This window comes from Melozone crissalis, unplaced genomic scaffold (assembly GCF_028551555.1).
Source record: "Melozone crissalis strain CALT ecotype California unplaced genomic scaffold, PUWL_Pcris_2 ptg000042l_1, whole genome shotgun sequence".
NCBI lineage: Eukaryota > Metazoa > Chordata > Aves > Passeriformes > Passerellidae > Melozone > Melozone crissalis.
Window position 1 is genome coordinate 59895011 of NW_026535820.1, and position 21508 is coordinate 59916518.

At 41.6% G+C, this 21508-nt stretch overlaps 1 protein-coding gene across 1 annotated transcript in view; it reads right to left on the reverse strand.

Moving 5' to 3' along the window:
* JARID2 (jumonji and AT-rich interaction domain containing 2) overlaps window positions 1-21508 on the reverse strand; it is a 211470-nt gene that overhangs the window by 90511 nt on the left and 99451 nt on the right. Inside the window, exon 3 of the mRNA XM_054284528.1 lies at window positions 969-1110. Coding sequence (XP_054140503.1) covers window positions 969-1110 — 142 coding nt within the window. The remainder of the gene's footprint in view (window positions 1-968; window positions 1111-21508) is intronic.

The following is a 21508-nucleotide window of genomic DNA, read 5'->3' on the forward strand; positions in this document are numbered from 1 at the left end:
AGCTAAGTGGGCATAATTAGTTAGAGTCTGAGTTTGTTCCAGAAAAGATTGTAGGAACCAGGGATGGGAAACACTGGAACAGGAACAGGAAGGTGTCGTCCTCCTCACTCCATCAGACCTTTCAGTGGAATTATAAGGTCATACAGAAAACAGGGATATTTCTTTTGATTGAAAGATAACTGTTGGTGTTGTTATTATTATTGTTATAACCACGTAATTATTTTGGTTTGGAACTAGGATGTGAGAAGTGCAGAGGAAAAAAGGTTGAGGAAGCATTTCTGATTCTCTCTTTTAAGTGGCATTTTCTAGACAGCCTGTTTTCGTTCTTACTTCACAGAGAGGACAACTCCCAGCCGCCTGCATTCTCAGCATATTTTGTGTAATTGATTGGCTTGAGGTCTATGATTTTAACCCACATTTTGCACATGGAGTGACTTCTAGGAAAGAGAAGGCAGCTTACTGCAGCAGTATCTCAAAGCAGTTCTTTGAAACCAATAGCCACTGCACCACATTATTAAGCCGTTCCTCTTCTCAGAAGCATCTGTTTTGTCTTTTTCTATCTTTTTAACTTTACATGGTTTAATTCACTGAAAACTAAAAATAACAACAGTAAGAGTAACTACTTTAGTGATGCTTTCCTTGAAATTGCACACACATACATATTGACATGGCCTGAGAGGCAAAAGCCAGGAGAGGAGAAAGTCTTCAGGGATTTAAATTAGCATTCATCCACTGTAAAATAACAACTGCTTTTCCATGCTTTCCAAAACAGCAACAAGAACCATATCTACCAATGAGTGAAGCAAAGTTCGCTATATCTTTGCTGCTCATAGAGGAAATCCATGCTGGAAAGTTCATTTCTGGTAGGACAGTAGGTGCAATCACACCCTTCTGATAACATAAAAAACAGTCTAAGACAAAAGGGACAAAGAAGAAAGGCTCTACTTTAATCATAATTCACTACTGACCTTTTCCTTGAGGGCCCTTCTTCAAAATCTGAAGAACTAACATCGTTGCTTGTTGAGGAGACTTGCGATGCATCGTCCTTCTCATTCTCCAGCTGTTCTGATCCTGGTCCTAATCCTTTAGATTGGCCATTAGTGAGAAGTCCTGCAAACATGACAAAGGAGTACACAATATTCAAAACCTGCATTGATTTTATAAAAACTCACATGAGACACTTACAATAGAGAGCTAATGCCCAAAGCAACTGCAAATAGATAGACTGATAACACTGATTTTGCATACAGGTACTTCAAAAAAAATTTGCCAGCCTGCCTGTTTCTGATTTGAATAACTCTAACACCCCAATCTAAAATAACTCTAATAGGAGTGTTTGCAATAGTGTTTATAATCCTGCCACATTCAAAAAAGGGACACAGCTTAGTCAAGTTTATCCTTTTTTACAGAATTCCTATACCTAGCATAGATGAGAGCATTTTGCATTTATCTGTGGATTGATATAAAATTAAGCTACCATTTGATTCAATTTGACATCATCTTGCTCTTCATTCTGGTGCTTCCAACTACTGCAATTTATGATCCTTTGATAAAAATCCTAAATCCCAAAGAAGTGAACATCAAATGTCCATTTCCTGACTTTGATTCTTCTGGCTAAGTGTCACTCATCTACAGAAACTCCAGACTGTCAGAAAAAGTACACAGGGCAGCAAAGGTACATAGGGCACAGCTGCTCTCCCTTTTGTGCCTTTTCTCTCCTAGAGCAGAGTCACACAGATGGAAAACAGCATTGGAACTTTGCAAGTATACCTTTTAACAAATTTTGTGTATTCTATGCCACCAAGTAACTACAATATAACATGACTCACAAACAACAGCAGATAGGCAGTGAAACCACTCATACTTAAAGAAGAATTAAAATAGTAGCATACTCTTCAGCAGGCTCTGGGATGAGAGGGAGGAAACAATTTTATTAGCTCACCATTGTTATAAGAGCTTATTACCAGAGGAGCTGCAATTTTATCGAGGAGAATGCTTTCTCATCTCTCTACCCAAATAGTTTCAGATATGGCATAACAAAGCTTTGTTTCACAGCTGTATTTCCTTAGAGAAATGCTGATAGGACTTCCCTCCCTTAGCCATTGCAGTCTCTCTACAATTGCACCTTAGAAAAGAAATTGTGTTGGGGAAGGTGGGGGGGAAGGGGGGGCTGTGCTGCCCCTTCCAAGATGAGCCAGGCCAGAGTACTGCACTGAAAACACTTACTAAGAACTGCAGTTTAAGAATTTCCACCAGCACTGTATCAGTGCCACACCATTTCAGAACCCAGTTTTCAGGAAAATCACCATCCAGCACACCAGTGCATTTACTCATTGCATAACCAAGCATTCAACCAAGCTCACCTCAAAAGAGACAACGAAGCATAACCAGAACAAGAGCAAAGACACCTCCCCCAGTGAGCTGCTGTCTCTAAGTCCTGGAAGCTTGGCCACAGCTGAAGCCAAATGTTCCTTTCCCACAAGGCCATTTATTCACTGCTTGCTTGGACACACTGACTGCCAATGGGCTCTGAACCTCCCCAATTCCAACCTAATCACTCTGAGTGCCCATTTTGAAATCCTAATCCAAAGCCTGCATCATATCTCTCTCTTCTTTTCCCAAACAAAGTTTGCTCATATTCATTCTGAACTACCAGATTTCTCTTGACTTGGGCTATGTGGTGGCCACATGCTGCAGATTTTGCATATACTGTTTTAAAAACTGCGCCTACAAAGTAAAAACATGTTCTGTTTTTCTTCTGCAGAAGAGTCAGTGAACTGGTAGCTCAATTTATTTTCCTAATACATAAAGCACAAGTTGAAACTACACACGTATTTTTGCATTAAACTGTCTTTTCTAGCCAGCATAAGACTATCGGGGAGAAGTAAAATGACCCAATTTACATTTTCACTCCCCTTTTGTTGAATTCCTTTTGATATCTCCTTTTCATTAAAGGGATCTCAAACTGTGACCCACAAATAAAACAAATTTCAGTATCAGCACATGATACTACAAAAGGGTTTGTAGTGTAAAAACACAATATGACGTGGGGTGACAGCATCCCCTTCAAAGCATTCCCAAGGAAATGAAGGCAAACTTTGAAAAAACACTCAACAGATTATATTTCTATGCTGAACTCACCCCCACTAAAAGCCCTAGTGCCTAAGTTTATTCTTACAAAAGTTTCAACTTTTGGTTTGCATTTTTCCATTAAACCACTGCTGATAAAATTTACAATTTTTGAACTCCAGAGAAGCCTAAATCAAGCATATCATTTGAGGCCTGACACTCAGTAACTTAACTCTTATGGCAGAATTTGATTAGGTTTTCCAAAAGTAATATTTGTTCTGGAGACTTGCCATATGTAAAACCCAGGAACCTGAAGTATATGAGTCAAGAAAATCACCTTTCAGGCTGTCAACTTGCATGCACTTGGAAGGCAATTTTTATTCATCCCTTCACCTTGCCAAACCATCAGCTCACTTGGGAGACAAGCATGATTTGTGTTCCTCAAGGAAAAAAGTATCAGTTTGCCAACCATTATTCATCATAAGCAGCACCATTCCAGGCCGCAGTAATATTGCCCATAACTGATGTTAGCTATCGTCCGCTGGAACCAACTAAAACAAGTGCCCTAAAACAGAGGCATAAAACTACAAAGCAGAGATACTGATAAATACTGGCAATGGGTGTCATGTTCTACAGATTTTTCAGGGCCAGCATAATTGCAAAATCCACTCTGAGGTGATGAAAGGCACAACCCAAAGCCTCCTTTCAAGCACTGGAGAGAAAGTACATGGTGAAGCAGGCTATTATAAAGTTTATTGCCACTCAATCATTTTTATATCAAATGCATTCAGCTTGCCCCCAGATACCTTTTCCTTCAAACGCCATTCCTGTTATCTCTAACTGCAATAAGCCACATTCTTTACTGCTGTGCATCAATTGGGAGCTATGAAAGGTCTGGAGGCCCCAGGACAGGATGGGGACCTCACAGCTATGCCATGTGATACTCAGGCACTCCTATCACCATTGATGAGTTGGCGTCAGTGCAGTGGACAGGACATACAGGTCTGCTTGGTGCATATAAGGAGCATCAACCCATGTGGGTTTGACTCTCCAAGACCAACCAACCACACTACAGGAAGCAGCAGGCATTCATATTTCTTAGAAGCTGAGTACTGCAGTTGTATATGTATATAAAGAGAGAAAAGCAGCTGAGTGAGAAAACACTCTTTTGCATAGTCTGGAAAGCTGAACCACTCCAAGGAGTGGCTACTTGAGAGCACTCAGCAACAGTCAAGGAATCAGCAAGCCTTCAAGAGCCAAATCAAATCAAAGGGACAAATAGTTCCTCTACTGCTTTTCTATGGCCGTGCCTTTCAACCTCTAAACCACAATGCCAGCAAGCCCTGGCTCCTGTCAAAGCCCATGACATTCTCAGCTGCTGAAGAGCTGGCAGAGCCTGTCCCTTGCCCACTAGGCTCATCTCAGCCCCAGTTCTCACTGTCTTCTCCCCTGGCAGCTGGACTCATGACCAGTCACCAGACCTGAATAACTGGCAGAATAAATCAGGGTTGATAAAAATAAGACTATATTGTTGTAATAGAAAAATGTTTGTTTTAAAAGTCAAATTAGATTTTAAAAAAAGCCCTCATTAAAATTAAATTTGCAAGTACAGCAATTTGCATTATAAGTCAGTGTAGGATTTCATATAATAAAATGACTTACATGAAATAATAATTTATATATACAGAGAAGCAGTGAATATTTGCTGCCAAAGTTTAAAAAGAACTGAAACACTGAACGGTTCAAAGTCGCTGAATAAACACTGCCTTAATTAAGTCAGCAATAATGAATTATTTAATTAAGTCACAATACAGGAACTCGTGTATCAAATGACATCTATGATCCCTTAAATACACTGTTCTGGTTCTGACTGATCAAGACTAGACGCCTTCAGAGAAAGGCCAATTACTAATTCCTAATAATTACAAAGGGTAGCTTAAAATCAAACCATGGAGATCTTAACATCCCCTCTAAAATGTATCTTAGTCACATAAATGTCAACTTCACAGTTTTGCTGAATTCGTTTTTAAACTTCCACAAACACTGCAATACCAAATCACAGTTTTAGATACAGGCTGCTTTAAAAAAAAAAAAAAAAAAAAAGAATTTCCACTTCTCAGTATTGAGAAAAAGCAGCAAATGTCACTTTTTCATCTATTCTGTTACAAGCCAGAGGAAGCACAAAAGCCCTTTCTGAATACTAGTCATTATTACAGAGACTTCTATCACCTATTTATTTGCCTTCCACACTGAATGTTTTCCAATCTGTCTGTGGCTACAAGTTTGTTTGTTTTTTCACATGCAGAAGGGCTCTGCTATGAGAGCTGAGCCATACCCTCTCGGGTGACCCTCACAGAATATGGATATTATGGCTTTACAACCTGCACGCAGTGTGCTCCCTCCTGCTCCCACGGCAGCCCACCACCCCCTTTGCTCCTCAGATGTAGTTGTTAGCTGAGCAGAGGGCTTGCTGAGCCTACTCCAGCAACTGGAATGTCCTGCTCACCAAAAACAGTATGTAAAGAATAGCTAAATCTCCTTGAATTAGCTTATTACAAGGGGCTTGTGCTGAATCAAGTGGATTGCTTCTCATAAGAGCCTAGCAAGTAAGACATAACTATTCCAGCACAGGCAGGGCTTCATTTACATTGGTACACATTTGCTGACCTTACTGGTTTTGTGATGCACGCACTTCTGGCAGCCATCTACAATTCCTCTCAACTCTTCTCATGATCTAACTCATCTCTGGTCATCTGGAGAGATGACTACAAGCACCTGCAGGAAAGGTCTTGGGAGCATCTGAAGATGTGATGCAAAATCCCAATACCTGGGAACACACCTAGGTCTGTTTTTACAATAAAAAATGATGCTAACTATAAATGAACAGAAGGAAAATTGTTGGGGAAGAGAGGAGCAGAAAGCAGCAACATAAGAGAAGACAGCAAAAATGGGAGGGAAGGTTTGGAGTTAGTTGATATTAAAAATAGATGAGATTGCAATTACTGGTATGTTCTTCATTATTAAAGTTACTGAATAATCAGTAAACCAAAGGAGAGCATCTGAGCAAATTTCAGCATCATGTGGTTAGTTAACTAAGTGGTTGCGTGAAGAGACTTTTACAATGTTTCCAAAACACTATTTCCACATCACTTACTCTAATGCCAACAAGGCATCTCAGCATGAACATTTCCATGTTCTTACAATAGAGCAACACCTATTTTAGCTCACTGTTTCCCAGTCCTAAGGCAGCTTAGGGAAAAAAAATACATTCAATTGTATTTCCAGTCAGTTCCCACAGTCAGAGGCAAGCCACAAAGCCATTATGCTAGGAAAATCAGTATTCAACACCCCACAAACACAAGCCAAAGATATCAAAACCATTAAATTACCTAAACAAAGACAATTTCAACATGACCATATTCACAGCTTTCTATATCAGATAACTTCAGAGGATCCACAGTCCAGAGGAGCCATCCTGCAGATCTCAACAATATGTGAAATGTGTAACTCTGCTCCTGGGTGTTTCTTGACTATACAGGGACACTCTCTTCCCACTGCCAACAGATTCTGGGTTGGTTTCCTCCTGGCATCTCTTTCCCTGCATTCCTCCCCAATCCCTGCAAGCTGAACCACTCTGGGCTGGTAGAAAAGTCCAGTCTCCAGGGCAAGCAGCAAAACAAACACAAGTTACAGTAAGTTAAAAAAGGGATTTACTCAAGACAGCATTGTCACCATGCTAGCATGACAATGATCCTTATGAAAGCATGTAATAAATAGCAGGGATTGTATATACATAGGCATGGAGCTAAAGCTCTGTTCCCTTATGGAGTAACATGCCTGTCCAAATTTCAGCTGTGCAGTCTTGGGAGTTGCATGGGAAAGTTTTTTGTTATTTTGTTTAAAAATATTAGTGATTTTTCCTTTCTGCAACATCCCATTTAGGAGAGCTGGCACAAAAGTTAGAAAACAAAGGGTTTGACTGCAGTGCTATAAAGTCTGAAGGTTAACCACCACACACCATGGTCTGGAAGTTTAGCACCACCTGAAGACAGACAGACAAACTCTTGTGCATAATCACACCATGGAAGACCATCAACATGAATTCTATGCCTAAAGTACAGAGCTGGGGGAAATTATCTTAATCTATAAGTTTTCATCTCTTTAAATATTTACTCTGGCCACCTGTTTCACAGAGGTACAGAATGTTTCACACATATTCTATACACATATCAAAACCAGCAATAGACTGGTGTCTCACATACACCTCTTGTTTTCCTTCAATCTTGTAGATATTGCCTACCTAGAATTTAGTATAGTCTTTCACACCATTTCCCACACATTTTCCTGGAGAAACAGGCTGTACAAGCTTGGACGGGTGCACTCTTTGCTAGGTTAAAAACTGTCTGGATGGCTGGGCCCAGAGAGTGCTGGTGAATGGAGTGAGATGCAGTTGGCAGCTGGACACCCATGGTGCTCCCCAGGGCTCAGTGTTGGGGCCAGCCCCGTTTAACATCTTCATCCATGACCTGGGCAAGGGGATTGAGGACACCCTCAGTCACTTCACACACAACACCAGCAGGAGCAGGAGCGTTTACCTGCTGAGGGTAGAAAGGCTCTGCAGAGGGATCTGGAGAGGCAGGAGGGCTGCCCAGCAGAAAAGAACCTGGGGGCACTGGTTGACACCTGGCTGAACAAGAGCCAGTCTGTGCCCAGGTGGCCAAAAGGCCAACAACAGCATGCTGGCCTGTACCAGCCAGGATGACACCTGTGTGTGTATAGAGTGGCCAGCAGGAGCAGGGCAGTGATTGCCCCCTGTACTCAGCACTGGTGAGCCCACACCTTGAGTGCTGTGTTTAGTTTTGGGCCCCTCACCACTACGAAGACATTGAGGGGCTGGAGTGTGTCCAGAGAATGGAAATGGAGCTGGGGAAGGGTCTGGAGCACAAGCTTGGTGAGGAGCAGCTGAGGGTGCTGTTGAACCTGGAAAAAACGGGGTTCAGAGGTGACCTTATCATGTTCTACAACTGCCTGAAGGGAGGCTATACCAGGTAGGGGTTGGTCTCTTCTCCCAGGCAACCAGCAATATGACGAAAGGACATAGCCTCAAGTTGCACCAGGGGATGTTTAGATGGATATCTGGAAAATTTCTTCATGGAAGAGGGGCTCAAAAGCACTGGTCGAGCCCAGGGAAGTGGTTGAGGCAGCATCCCCAAGGGTATTTAAAAGATATGTATGTATATGTTACACTTTGGAACACGGTTTAGTGCTGGGTCAACACTTCAATGTGATTATCTTAGAGGTCATTTTCAACCCAAACAATTTTGAATTACAGGGCACTACAGTTTCTTATAAGCTATATCTTTATATACAAGTTTATTTGCATATTATAATTAATTAACTGTTTTCACCACTTTTTATAAGTAACAGCCAGCCAGTTGCATGCAATACAAATCTACATTGCATTTTCTGTAATCCTAAATTTGACTTCTACCAAAACCATCCTTTACACACTAGACTGTGTGCTGAAGTGCTACCAAAATCTTGGTAGACATGTTAAATAAATACATTAATCATTTGATGCTAAGTTTAAACACACGGGTATCTCTAAAACATCTGCAGTCTGCATTAATCAGCACACTGTACTGAGTCACTGTATTTAGCTGTTGTATAGCTATGCACAAAAGATAATTTAGTTTTATAGTGCAAATGCCATCTGTCACATTGTCACAGCATGACAAGGTATCACATTACATATTAAACAGACAACATGCTTCAAAAATAAGGCCTATTTTCATGCTCTGGTTATCTCAGAGACTAAAGAATGGGGTTTTCATGATAGTGACATAATTTAAAAACAAAACAAACCACATTTTTCTCTGGGATAAAAGATATGAATTCCCTGTTCACTTTTTTAAAGATAGTTGTCATAAGGCTATTTTCATCTAATTTGGTTATGCAAAACCACAACAATTTTCTGCCTCTAAATAAAAAAGCCACAGAATGAAACCATCATCGTTTATGCCACACGATGCTCTGTGCTGCCACCATGATGGTAATTAACAGCACGTGGGCTTTTCAGATGACAAGCCACTGGACATTAGGTTGATTGTGGTACATAACAGAGCATATGCATAAAGCAGTACCACTATGCCAAAGACTGTTAGCAAATAGCTTGTACAGTCTTCATAACTGACTAGAAGAGTTCTTTTACATGTAGATGTACATCATTACCACAGAAGCCAAGCATGAACGACATGACAGCAAAAGATGTGTTTGTCAGCCTGTCAGAAGACCAGATCACCAAAGAGATCTGATTAAATAATGCAGGTTGAAAGAAGCTCCTAACTCCCATTACAGCTCCATCCAAAACCACTATTAATCAATCAAGGACATTTTGTGCCTCTGTGTCCTGCATATTAGTCCATCACCCGTGTTAATCGAAATTAACGGTTCTGTTTCCACACAACACTTTCTATGGTGTTTTGTTTTCATCTGGGGGAGTTTGGACTGAGGTTGGGATGCTATTAACTCATAGAAACAGGAATACAACAGTCAAAAATGAACCTAATTTAATTCTGCCAGGAAACTACTCCAGGCCATACTTCAAGCCCCAGTTTGATTTATGAAAAATGCACCTGAAAGAAATTTAAAACAAAAGAAACTAATAAAGCACCCTAAAAATGCCTCCCAATGTCTGCACTGTATAAATAGAGAAAAACCTCACCTGATATTTGTCCATACTTCTGTTATTTTAAGTTTGGGCTGGTTTTTTTTAAGTATTCAAAGAGACACACTTCTCTGATTAAAGACATTTCTCCACTTGTAAGGAAACAATGAAAACTCTCAACCTCTCATTCCTCCAAGTAAACACATGACCTCTTCTAGAACTTTATGCTTTATAAGGGCAGAATGGAGGCCATAGCCTGGGCTGCATGATGGTGTGGGCTGGATGAGGGAGGGATCAAGAGTAACAAGCAGGCTGAGCAGCCAGCTAGGTGTTCAGTGACAGGTGAGGGAGACACCAGCAGTAATGCGACCCAAAAAAAAGCTGGGAGAACAGACTCATTTCTCTTAAACCCCTTTCCTACAAATGCAGACAACTAAGTCATAGCTTAAAATCACAAATGGCTACTCTTGGATTTTTTTGCAATATTCTTCTTAATTTTACGGGGAGGAGGCTGAGGGAAAGGAAACCTAAGGAACAATTGTCCCCCAAACCCAAAAGCCAGCAGAGCTGTCCTGAATGAAGCAGAACAGAGAGGAGGAAAGAGACTTGATCACCACCTTACCAGCTGCTCACTGTGTGTTACATTGTACCATTGTGCTATCAAGCTCCTACCAATTGCCCCTGTAAGCTGTATGATAAGGGGAGAGCAGTAGCATTTCTGGTAAGTTGGTATCAGGGTGTGTAAAGACCATTAAGTTTTGACAAACAAACACAGTCAATTTTATGGTGCCATAAACACTCCCTTTTAGCACCAGGGAAATGAGCACCATGTACTCTTCCTGTACTTTGACAAGGAATCACACTATTCGATGCACACAACTTGAATCTACCTCAGTCCCACAGCCTCCTTTGACTGCAGTCAGAAAGCTTCAAAGGAACAAGAGGACTCCAAATGTGAGCCATAGACCTTTGATGTTCAGATATGTAGTCAGAAAAGGCATGAAGCCTTCAGCAGAAAAACACGAACACCAACACCAGGAAGAGAGCTTGGTTAGGATGCAGGGACCTGGACTCTGTCCAGATGCAGCCATTGCCAAGCAGGTGCCCCTGGAGATGCCACCTCCTCTCCAGGCACCTCAGCTCACCCAACTGTAAAATAAAGGTGGTGAGCCCAGCTTCCACAGTGAAACACAGGGAGGGGTACAGACAGTACCATGACATGAGACACAGGGCTGGTGTAATTCACATCCCTCAGTAGTGTGAGATTTTGCATAGATTTTGGTTTTGGATAGAGAGGCTTTATTTCTGGAGTAAAGTGCCCTTAGATTTGCATCTGTCCTATAAGACACCTTCTCTCATATGCAGCCTGGAAACAGAGTTAAACATGCATTTTATTAGAAATTCCAGACACAAGCAGGTCCACAAAAAATATAATTTATCTCCATTTAGTTCAAGAGTATCAGCAACTGAAATATCAGCATAACCACTGAGATAGAGAAAAGTATAAGTTGTCAGGTATTAACAAAATTATCAGTGAGGGACAAATAAATTCTTCTTTGGTTTTTATGGCAAAACCACCATGTCTTGTTTACCCTGCCTTTCCTGGGGAATTTTACAGCTGAATGGAAAAACAGTGGGGTGACACCCCATGGGAGAGAGTAAAGAAATACTGCAATATATCTGTCAAAGAAATAATTTAATTTTTTAATGTTTTGTTCTTCCCTTTGTTCTTTCCACCTTTTGTTTTGTTTTATCAATTTGAGTTCTGGAGATAAGTTACTGACTATTTCCAAAGTATTTTTACTTGTCCTTCACTCCAAATACCCGCCATGTGAAGGAAAGAACATGGATGACACTGCTAAATTACAATGAAGTAAAACAAGATAATCGCTGTTTCAGGTCTTTGTCACACTTATGTCAATAGCTGAGGGCAATTCCTCCCCTTCCTGAAGCACTTTTACAGAGCTAGATTAACTGTAATATACCACAGCAGTCCCATTTTTCAGTGAAGTTATTTCCCCCTACCCCAGCACCACAGGGCTATGCCTTTAGACTCATCCTGTTTAAGAGTTAAGTTTCCACTAGGTATGGATGGACAAAGGAACAATAAATCCACACTTCAAAAATATCCATACCTTGGCACCTAGGGACTAGACAGATTAGTAAAGATGAAAAAGAAAATTAAAAAAAGACATTCTGATATTTTAAGTAACATGAGAAAGAAAGCTTTGCCAAAAGCATGTCTCTAGACAACAGCTATTCTACACTGGAAAGTAAAAATTAGTAATTGTGTCTCCACAGAGTATAATAGAAGGAGGAAGAAAGAAGGTGAAGGCAAACACAGTATAGCAAGGAAGAGCCTGCTAATTGGAAGAAAATACAACTTATGAATGTGCAAATAAAACAACAAGGGAAATAAAAAGGCATGCAATGTCTCAGTAACAATGAATTCTTGTGAGCCTGAAAAGGAAGAAATGTGCTACTAAAACCTAGAGGCTTAGCAAGGCTTGGCTGTATTTGTTAAGATTTCTAGGAAACCCTTACAGATTGTGTAATTTGAAAACTGCATATCTTCATGAAACTGGGAACAACAGCGAACAGCGTCTTGGTGAACACTTCCTACGTGCTTTTCCTCTAACAAAGCACAGTTCCCAGGGATCTGTGGTGAGGGATCACACAAACAGGCTGGGCATATGATCTGGGTTGATGGAGATGAAGAAAAGCCCATTTCTGGAACTGGTGTTCTGTCCTTGCACCTGGTGAGAGCAGCAGCAAGCAGGGGCCAGGCAGACTCTCCTCTGCTGCAGTCTTTGGAGAAGCCTGAAGAGCTGGCAGCAGGAGATAAGAATGCAGCATGGCTCTTATGTAACATCAACACTCTGATGAATTGGGACAGCCCTCCTCCGTTTGCAAGAACAGAGAGTCTGAGTTACTTCTTTCTCAAGTAAGCCAAATTAAATAAAATTATCAGAGACATAAATGTATGGCTTGGCTTCTACACACATCTCAAAAGTAAACAAAGCAGCAGATTCTGAAAGAGTAGGAGGGCTATAGCACAGCAGTGTGCTTTAAGAAAAAGGATGGGGAAAAGACAAGAGAACTGCCAGAAAGCCCTTTTGGGGACGTTATCCTCTGCTTAATTGTCTCTAATTCTGTGCCTCTGTGACAAAAGCTGTGAAAAGCAAACGTTGAATGACATACTTCTAATTGCATAGTCCCATTTGATATTTTAATGCATGTCATTGAGGATTTGCCTTTCATGACTTTTGCCAGGAGCATGGGCAGCCCTCCAGACAGACAGCAAATTTTTCCCCCCAATGTGACATGAGCCATGGGGATCCTGTTTGCTGCAAGAACGCACAGCCTGTCGATGGAGCGACAGTGATTGTCACATGCAGCCAGCAGATATGAGCATGGATTCAGCCCTCCCTTCACTGGAGGTACTCTGAACTTTCAGTCAAAGAAAAGGAGAGGGAAAGTCCTCATCCTGTCCTGGGAAAAATTAATCAAGCTAAATTCTACGCATTGTACATAAACTCAAGTTACATATGACAGATATTTGAATTAAACCACTTTAATTACTTTTGGTCCACATTTTCAATAACTTTTTAGTGAATGTGCCCTCTCTAACTCTCAGACCATCCATCAGTCAGCTCCAAGAGTCAACCTGTCAACCTCTTTTGCTGACAAAGGATTTTTTTTTCCTCTGGCACGTCACCTCATTCTACTAAGCACTTGAATTACGATCTCCAAGTTTACAGCAATTAAATATCCACTGACTGAAAAAAAAAAAAAATAGGTCACAGACACTTGTAACATATCACCCTAGCCTCTTGAGCACCGTGCCAGAGAGCCCTCTCCTGGTGCAGGAGGCCAGGGCAGTCTGGCTGGACTGCAGGCAGGGAGGAAGGCTGCCTCCTGCAATGCCAGGGATGCAGGCACTGCCTGCAGCCAGATCTCAAATTCCCTGCCAGCCCAGTGCTCACGTGTCTGTTCAGAGCCTTAACGTAGACTTGACAACCAGGCCAGCATAAGGTCCTGTGACATCCCAGAAAGAGGGAGGGGAGAAAGCTGCCTGAGCAATTCTTAAACATTTCTTTTTAGCTGTTGGTTTCAAAGGCTTTTGTCTGTAACCCTAAATGTCATCCATGAGGCTCAGCACCTCGCTGCTAATAGGGAAAGGGAGCTCTCTTCAGGGGAAAACCAGAGTTGCTTTTCCAGGCAGAGAACTCTTCCCCTTGGTACCATCAACCCAGCATTGATTTCCTTTCCTTCAGAGAAAGTATCTACAATATATTGTAAAGCAACATGAAAATTCAACCACCTGGAAAGCTCCCAAAACTCAGCCTTTGATCTTTTAGGATGCCTTACTTCTTGTCACTGGTTTCTCATCTAGCTTGCTAAATTGATTATAAAAATATATTATTTAAAACACTTGACATGGTTCTAACACATGAAACAGCAGTGTAGTCATAGAAAGTTTTTTTTTACCATACAGTAAGTAAAACTATTTCATCCATATTTGCAAAAGCAGAATGCTTAAAAAAAAAAATCAAAAAAATCCACCTATCTTACTGTGAAATCTGTTGCATATCTGCATTTTTATCTTCTCAGGGGAAGGGAATTTTTTTTCCTTTTTTTTTTCTTGTAGGGGCAGGCAAGTGAGTAGTGTAATTTCCTCACTTTTTAAAATTAAAGGTCAGAGGAGTACACTCCGTGCTTGGGATGAAGGACTGCTCTGCTGTTGCACTCAGTCCCCTGTAATCTGTTTGCAGGGTTATTGTCAGAGGAGAGGAGGTTCGTGACAGTAAAACATTGAGACCAACTGCAGCAAACTGAAAAGCACAAGTGCGATACGAAAGCCTGACACAAATGAACAAATTGTTCTGCTACAGGTGTGCACACCAGCAATGACATTTCACCTCTATCTGAGCACGGAGCCCCTGCCCAAGGTAGGGATCCCAGCCCATTCCTGGCAGTGCTGACAGCAGTGGCAGAGGTTGGTGGACATCTCTCTGATGCACCGCAGCCGCCTACCTGCTGGGAACGTGCAGTGGAAAAGCACATGCCAGGAAATAAATCTGCGCCTGGAAGAAACTTAGGAGAAATCCCTCCCCTCCCAGACCAGATCCAGCACTGCAGTGACTGGAGAGCAGGTGAGGGGATAAAGCAGGAGGATCCTGTGCTCAGCCATCAGCTGAGCTCCGAGGATCTCGCTGCAGGAATGGCGCACAGGGCAAAGCGAGCTGACACAACGTTAAAGGCATCAGATAACGCCAGCTTCGGCCACCTGACACACTGTACGTGGAGACTGTTCCTGTTTTAACTGGGGGGACAGCATCTGATTCCTGCCAGCATTATCTTTGCAGATCTCTGAAGCTTCGGCACAGGAATCAGTGCAGTAAAAGCCTTTAAGGAAAGGCTCCTCACAAGCCAAGCAATTTCCATCTCTATTTCCAGCTCTTGAGACCAGCAGCTTAACCTTACTTTCACCTCCCTTTTGTGAGCTCTACAGGCAAACCACAGGGGGAAGAGATGAGAGCTGGGGTAGGGGGGCAGCCACTTGAAAACCTGATGCTGGAGAAAAGGCTTCTGAAATGTTAAGGAGACTTCCCGACAAACCAGCCCCCAGAGGAGTTAAATTCCACCACCATGAAACATTCTGCTGCTATTAAACAGCTTTTTTTGCTCATGTTTCAGGGCATCAGAAGAGGAAGTGAAACAGCATTAGCAGCTTCCTGACTTAATAGAAATCTTGGAACAGCCATCAACACACACTTATACAGTCAAGACTATACACTGATGTGCATTTAATGATTTCATCTTTCCAAATAAGCAAAGGAGATAAAGTACTATCTTGCAATTTTTTAAGAATACTGTTTCCTCCTCCCCAACCAAGAACCCATTACATAGAATGTTCCTTTCATGCATTGGTGTAATTGAAGGCTAACAGCCATTAGCATATTTCTTGTTTTAAGTACAGCATCAGAGAAATAGGAGTGAGGGGGTGGGAGGTACATGCAATGGAACAGCATAGAAATATATGTTAAAGAGGTAAATGAGCTATCAAAATATACCCAAGAGGCTGCGAGTATGCTGAAGTTCACCATTGTATTACTACAATCAAAAAAAATCCCCTGATCTAGGGCCAAAAGTGCATTATTGATAGTGAAAACACTGCCTAACTATATTTCAATACGATATGACAATACTGGAGGAGGAAAAAAGACAAATGGAATCCCTCTGTACATTCACAGTACCCTGTGAATAAAGAGCTGCACAGACATATTAAACTGAAACAGTTCAAACAAAGTCTTCCTAGAGTTAGAATGTTTTTCAAGCTGCAAGGACTACTAAATAGTGTTAGTGTTAAGCAAGCGTTTAGCACTTTATGTGTTATGAGTGGTAAGACACACACACACACCCCCACCAGTCCCCCCTGAAACCAAGAAAAACTCCACTGAACAAAAGGCAGAAGAATTTTCCCTGTTCCCACATAGGGCAATGCCATGGCAACATTCATCCTACAGTTGGAGAAGACAGGATATTAAGGCGCATGGTGGGATGAAGCAGAGAGATGGCATCAAGCACACCTGAGTATTGGAAATACCTTTTGAACAGGGAACAATGGACCAATCTAATGGGAAAGCAGTACTGACAGCCTTTGCTCCTGTGCATGTTCAGGACACCCAGGTTAAAGCCTAACTCACAGGTAAAACTGTTTATTAGTAACACTAAACAGCTACACAGTAAGGCTGAGAACCAACGGGAACAAATCCAGTATTTTAAACACACCATCTCCCACAGAACAAACAAACATAAAAACCATTCTGTTTAATCATAAAAAGAAAATGTACCACTAGATGCAAATGGAGAGGAGGAGGCAAGAAGGAATGAAAGGCCAATTTATTTTTCTACTGCCATGTATAATCAGGAAATCTGGCAGAAGCAAGATTTGTATAAGTGGACCATAAAATAATAGGTTGGACTTTCTACATTTAATTGCGTTTTGAAATGAAAATCTGCCTCAGAGATACCATAGAAAATACTTTCAAGCCTTAAGGGGAAAAAAAAAAAAGTCATTGGGGACATGAAGGCCTCATTGTTTTTCCCAAACTTTATATGTCAACACATACACACACATTAAAAAAAAACCTTACCTCCCTCCTGAGACATTAAATCCACACAATGTTTCTTGGAGAGGGTAAAAAGAAAATGTAGGTCAAGATGTTGAGATAGGGATTGCTTCTGAAAGATGAAAGCATAAGAGGACTAAGCTTTCATTCCTTATGTTTCTTTGAGATTTCAAACAGAGTGTTATTTGATAATGGCTCCTTTCAGAAAATTGGAATTTAATATAGCTAATTATAAGTTAGAGAATTAATGTACAGTCAGTACTCCAACAGAGCTGGTATACCATGCTGATGCTTTTTACCAGCATGTCCCCAGTGCTTATTATAGATCTTTTCTCCAAATACTAAGGCCAATCTGTTCTCACATTAGGCTGGATGGCCCAGGAGTTGGGGTGGGGAAAAGGAAAAAGAAATCTCCATGGCTGTAACACTGAACCTGCAGCAAGCAGCCCGGAGTTGCCAGCACGGCATGGCACTGCATGGCACGGGAACAGATCCTCACACTTCAAAGGGAGCCCGAGAAATAAGAGGACAAAGACAGAATAAAAAACACAAGTTGCTGTAGAGGAAATGTACACTGAGAAACAGCAAAACACCTTTTCCGCCTTCCAGTTAAAAAGGAGGAAAAAGGTTGTCAACAAAAGATGAAGAGCGCAGATAAACAGACAGGAAGTACTCCTAATTGTCCGGTAATAACATGGAAGTATCTGAAAATTATTTGTGTGATGGGCAATCATAAGCTAAAAATCCTGACCTACATTTCACAGAGAGCAAGGGGTATAAATAGGAATATCTCTCCCGACAGGCAGTGGCAGCAGACGCTGCCAGATCTGGACCAGGAACAGTTTCTCCCTGATTCTGAAGGAAGCCATGCATCAGTGTTTCGGGGACCTACGCAGGTTGTGGATGCTCTGCTTTCAGAGATGACACAAATGCAACCAGCAACATGTGCTGCACAAAGCTGTTAGTAAGTACAGCAAAACTGCAAGTTAAACTTAAATGTAGAGTTAAACATCGATAGCACTTCAGTGAATTTTGAGAGGCGAAATGTGGGAAGCTCTTAAAATCCATGAGGTTCCAGCAGCTTTCCCTTTGTTCTTCTCTGTAGTTTCTGACTAAGTGAGCATATTTCTTTAAGTTCTCAGATGAGCTCTGTGTCGAGGGGTCAATCACAAGGGCCATACCCCAGTTTTTCCTCACAACAGTACCTATGGGTCAGCTGAGCTCCAAGCTCTGGAGTAGGGGTGGCAGGGAGCAGAGAGAAATGTGTGCACTTTTGAAACAGAAGTTTCTTACACCTTAGCAAATTAATTCTGCTGAAATCGTATTTTCATTTGGCATGTCCCCACGAGATTTAAGAGCAGGACATGTGTAAGTACTGCTGTCCTCCAGATAATCTTCTGTGCTGAAAAGGCCACACCAGGAAAAAATCTGCCCCTTATAGAGGGCATCTCCCCCCTCCTCATACTGCAGGAATTTGCCAAATCCTACTGAAATTGCCACTACCTGCTCCCAAACCTTGGGGCTGAAAACCACCTCCTTTGAGCTGCAGAACAGAATTCAACTTCAGAGCAAACAGACACACCACCAAATGTTCAGTGAGATCCTTCCTATTATCCTTAGTACTTTAGGGAACTGAGGACTTCTTGTGACAAGAGGACACCAAACCAGTACTTTTCCATTGCTTTCAACCTGAGTAAAGGAAACAAACAGCATGGAAAACACCACCTTCCTTCAGTCTACTCTCATTCCTGCTGCCCGAAGAGCTGCCTAGTCAACAAAGGTCAGGAGGGACATCAGCCACAGAAAAAAACCTGAAAGTTGTTTTCCTAAAACCTTGGTAAGATTTCTGAGCCCTTTGTCCTGGTAGAACCTCTCCTGGAAGCAGGAAAGCATAGACTGAAGAGCAGACTCTTTCTCACAAGAGTCTGTCCCTTTTTAAGTTTTCCTGCAATCTAGTTTTCGTGAGACTATCCCCAGCAAGTCCAAAATTATTTTAAATAGAAAATAACTGAGCAGTTATAATTTTGATCCAGCCAGATGGTAATCCAGAACCATCTCGATATCCAGTTATGCCAGAGAATCTGACAGTCTGCAAAACTTTCCCCATAAACCCCAATATTCAAGTTTGCAGGAAGTTTTTAAACTCATTTTTCTAATCAACTATTTCTAAAAGGTCTGCTTTCCAGGCTGTTAATGACAGAAACCTGGATCCACAACAGAAAGAAAGGTGGTTTTCTGTGCTAAGCAATGCCTTAACCAACGGCCCATTTATTCTACTTTATGAGCAGAGTATTTGTATATAATCCTGTGTAATGCTGTGGATGTTAATCAACCTTCATGACTTTGCATGCCAGTTTTATTGGAGCGCCTTCCATGCTGGCATAAAGGGGACTTTGTACCAAACAGTTTTCCCCTAGCCTAGCAGAGATCAGCACCAGTTTGCAGCTCAAAAACCTCTTTTTCACAAAGAACATTTAGTCTTCAATTCTGGTCTCTTGTTAATGAGACTTTAAATATTCAAGGACAGTGCCATACTGTTCCAAGGTAATCTATGAAAGAGTGCATTTAAATCTACAATTGCAAATGAGTTGTGTTTATCTACTTAGATAAGACAGCCTTGTTCATTTCAATTAGAGAAGGTCAGTTCCAGGCAAATGTAAACTGTCATTTGAAGTTCATCCCTGCAGGACAATGAGATGAGGTAAAGCTTCTGGGACAGGTTTCCATCTAAATAAAACTTGACAACTAGTCCCTAACCACAGACCTCATTGTTGCACAAAAGGCCATCTTCAATTGATTTTGGGGAGGGGGAGAAGAGCAGCAAAAAAACCATGTTTCAAGAAGATTTGGAATTCAAGCCACATTCCTGTAACTTCTATCCCTTATTCATGACTTCCACCTGAAGGTAATTGCTGCTGACCTCCCCAGATGCAGAGGCAGAACAACTACTCTAGAAAGCATCAGATTTTATTATCTTGGCAAAACAGACTTATTTGCTTACTGCCCCATCAAACAGATTGTCACATTAAAAAGTTTGGTGTCTTCTCCTTGGAAGAGAAACAGCATGTTTGTAGACAGATAGACCACAGGAACCAAGAGGAGGGGAGAGAAATTAAGTCCTGCATGCAGACTGTGTGACAGGAATATGCCTCTCCCCAGCCTCAGCCCACTCCTGTACCAAGCCTCAGGTTTGTGGCTCAATGCAATCTTATAGTTTCCTTCTGGCATATGGGGCCACAGACTGAGAGAGAGCCTGAGGCTCTGAAACAAGATCTCAACATGCCAGCAAGGGTGCAGGGGTCAGAGAAAAAAAGGGGATGAAATTCCTCTTCAGCCACGTCCATCCAATATACCTGTATGTGCATGTGGCAGTACAACTCAGATGCCTTTTCTCAATGAGAAAATACATAGATATGAAAGGACACACTTCTGTCATTGCACCCTCTTGCTAACATTTCCACCCTAAACAGAAAGAAATTTCCCACGTTGTGAAGAAAGGAAAAAAACTGTACTCCTTCTGTGCCATTTTCATCACTTTTAAGCTTCTTTCAATCTATCCACATACACAGGAGGCGTAACTTAAAAAAACTGGGGTGCTTGCAGGGCATCTTTAAAAACAGTCAGCCATGGAACACTGTCACCTTTCACAGCACCAGAGACATCAACCACTGTCTGAGGGAGGTATTTTAGGGAGAACCTGCTTTTGAGACAATCTGTCTGGAAGAGAGCAAGTCAAGATGCGATTTAGCTCTAACATGTCTGTTTACACACGTGCACACACACACAAAGACTAAGAAGAGGCTGAACTGAAATATTTTTGAGGTCAGCCACTACTGAAGTACTGAAGCTGAGTGAGGGATGAAGGAAGGAGCAGAAAAATGCAATTAAATTCTGGTGCGGTCTTTATAGGCATTACTCGGAATGGCTGCCTGAGGCTGCCAAACCTTTAGCAGGAAAAGTGGCTTATCTCCTGGCTTCCCAAATTGTATCAGAGGTCAGCTGATGAGGTTTCAGGAGTTTGCCAGCTCCATCCCTCTGTGGGATCTTTGGCAGATTGCTCTAGCTGGGCCCCTTCCAGCTCTTCCCTTTTTTCCATTTTAGCGTATAGCTTGAATAAAGAAAACAAGATGAAGGCTTTCAAAGATAACGCAGTCTTTCACAAACAGATGCAGAACAAAGCACAGGAAATTCTGAGCAAAGTAAAAAATGAATGTTGCCTGTTCAGGGCTTATCTGGAATGAGTTAGCCTCTTAGTGGACAGATCTGAAACATCACACGGTCCTGACTGTGATTGCAATGCTCGCTAACAGTCTCATACAGGGAGAAAACAGGATGGATAAGGGCAGAAATGTAGCTGTCTTTAGCACTCAGAGAGGGAAATTCCTTCAGAGGTACCAGAGAAAACACTTATGAGTTAAGCTTGTCACTGTTACCCCTTGTTGCCCTAAGCCCAAGGTTTCCATACCTTTGACTTGACGAACAACACCCCCAGTATTAAATTCATTTAAACTGGGAAACAAAGGGCATCAAAGGCATGTTATTGAAAACATGTATTCAACTAATTCTGAATACAACATCACCTTAACTGCTTGTAATAAATCTGTGCTAGTCAGACACACACATACACACAAAGATT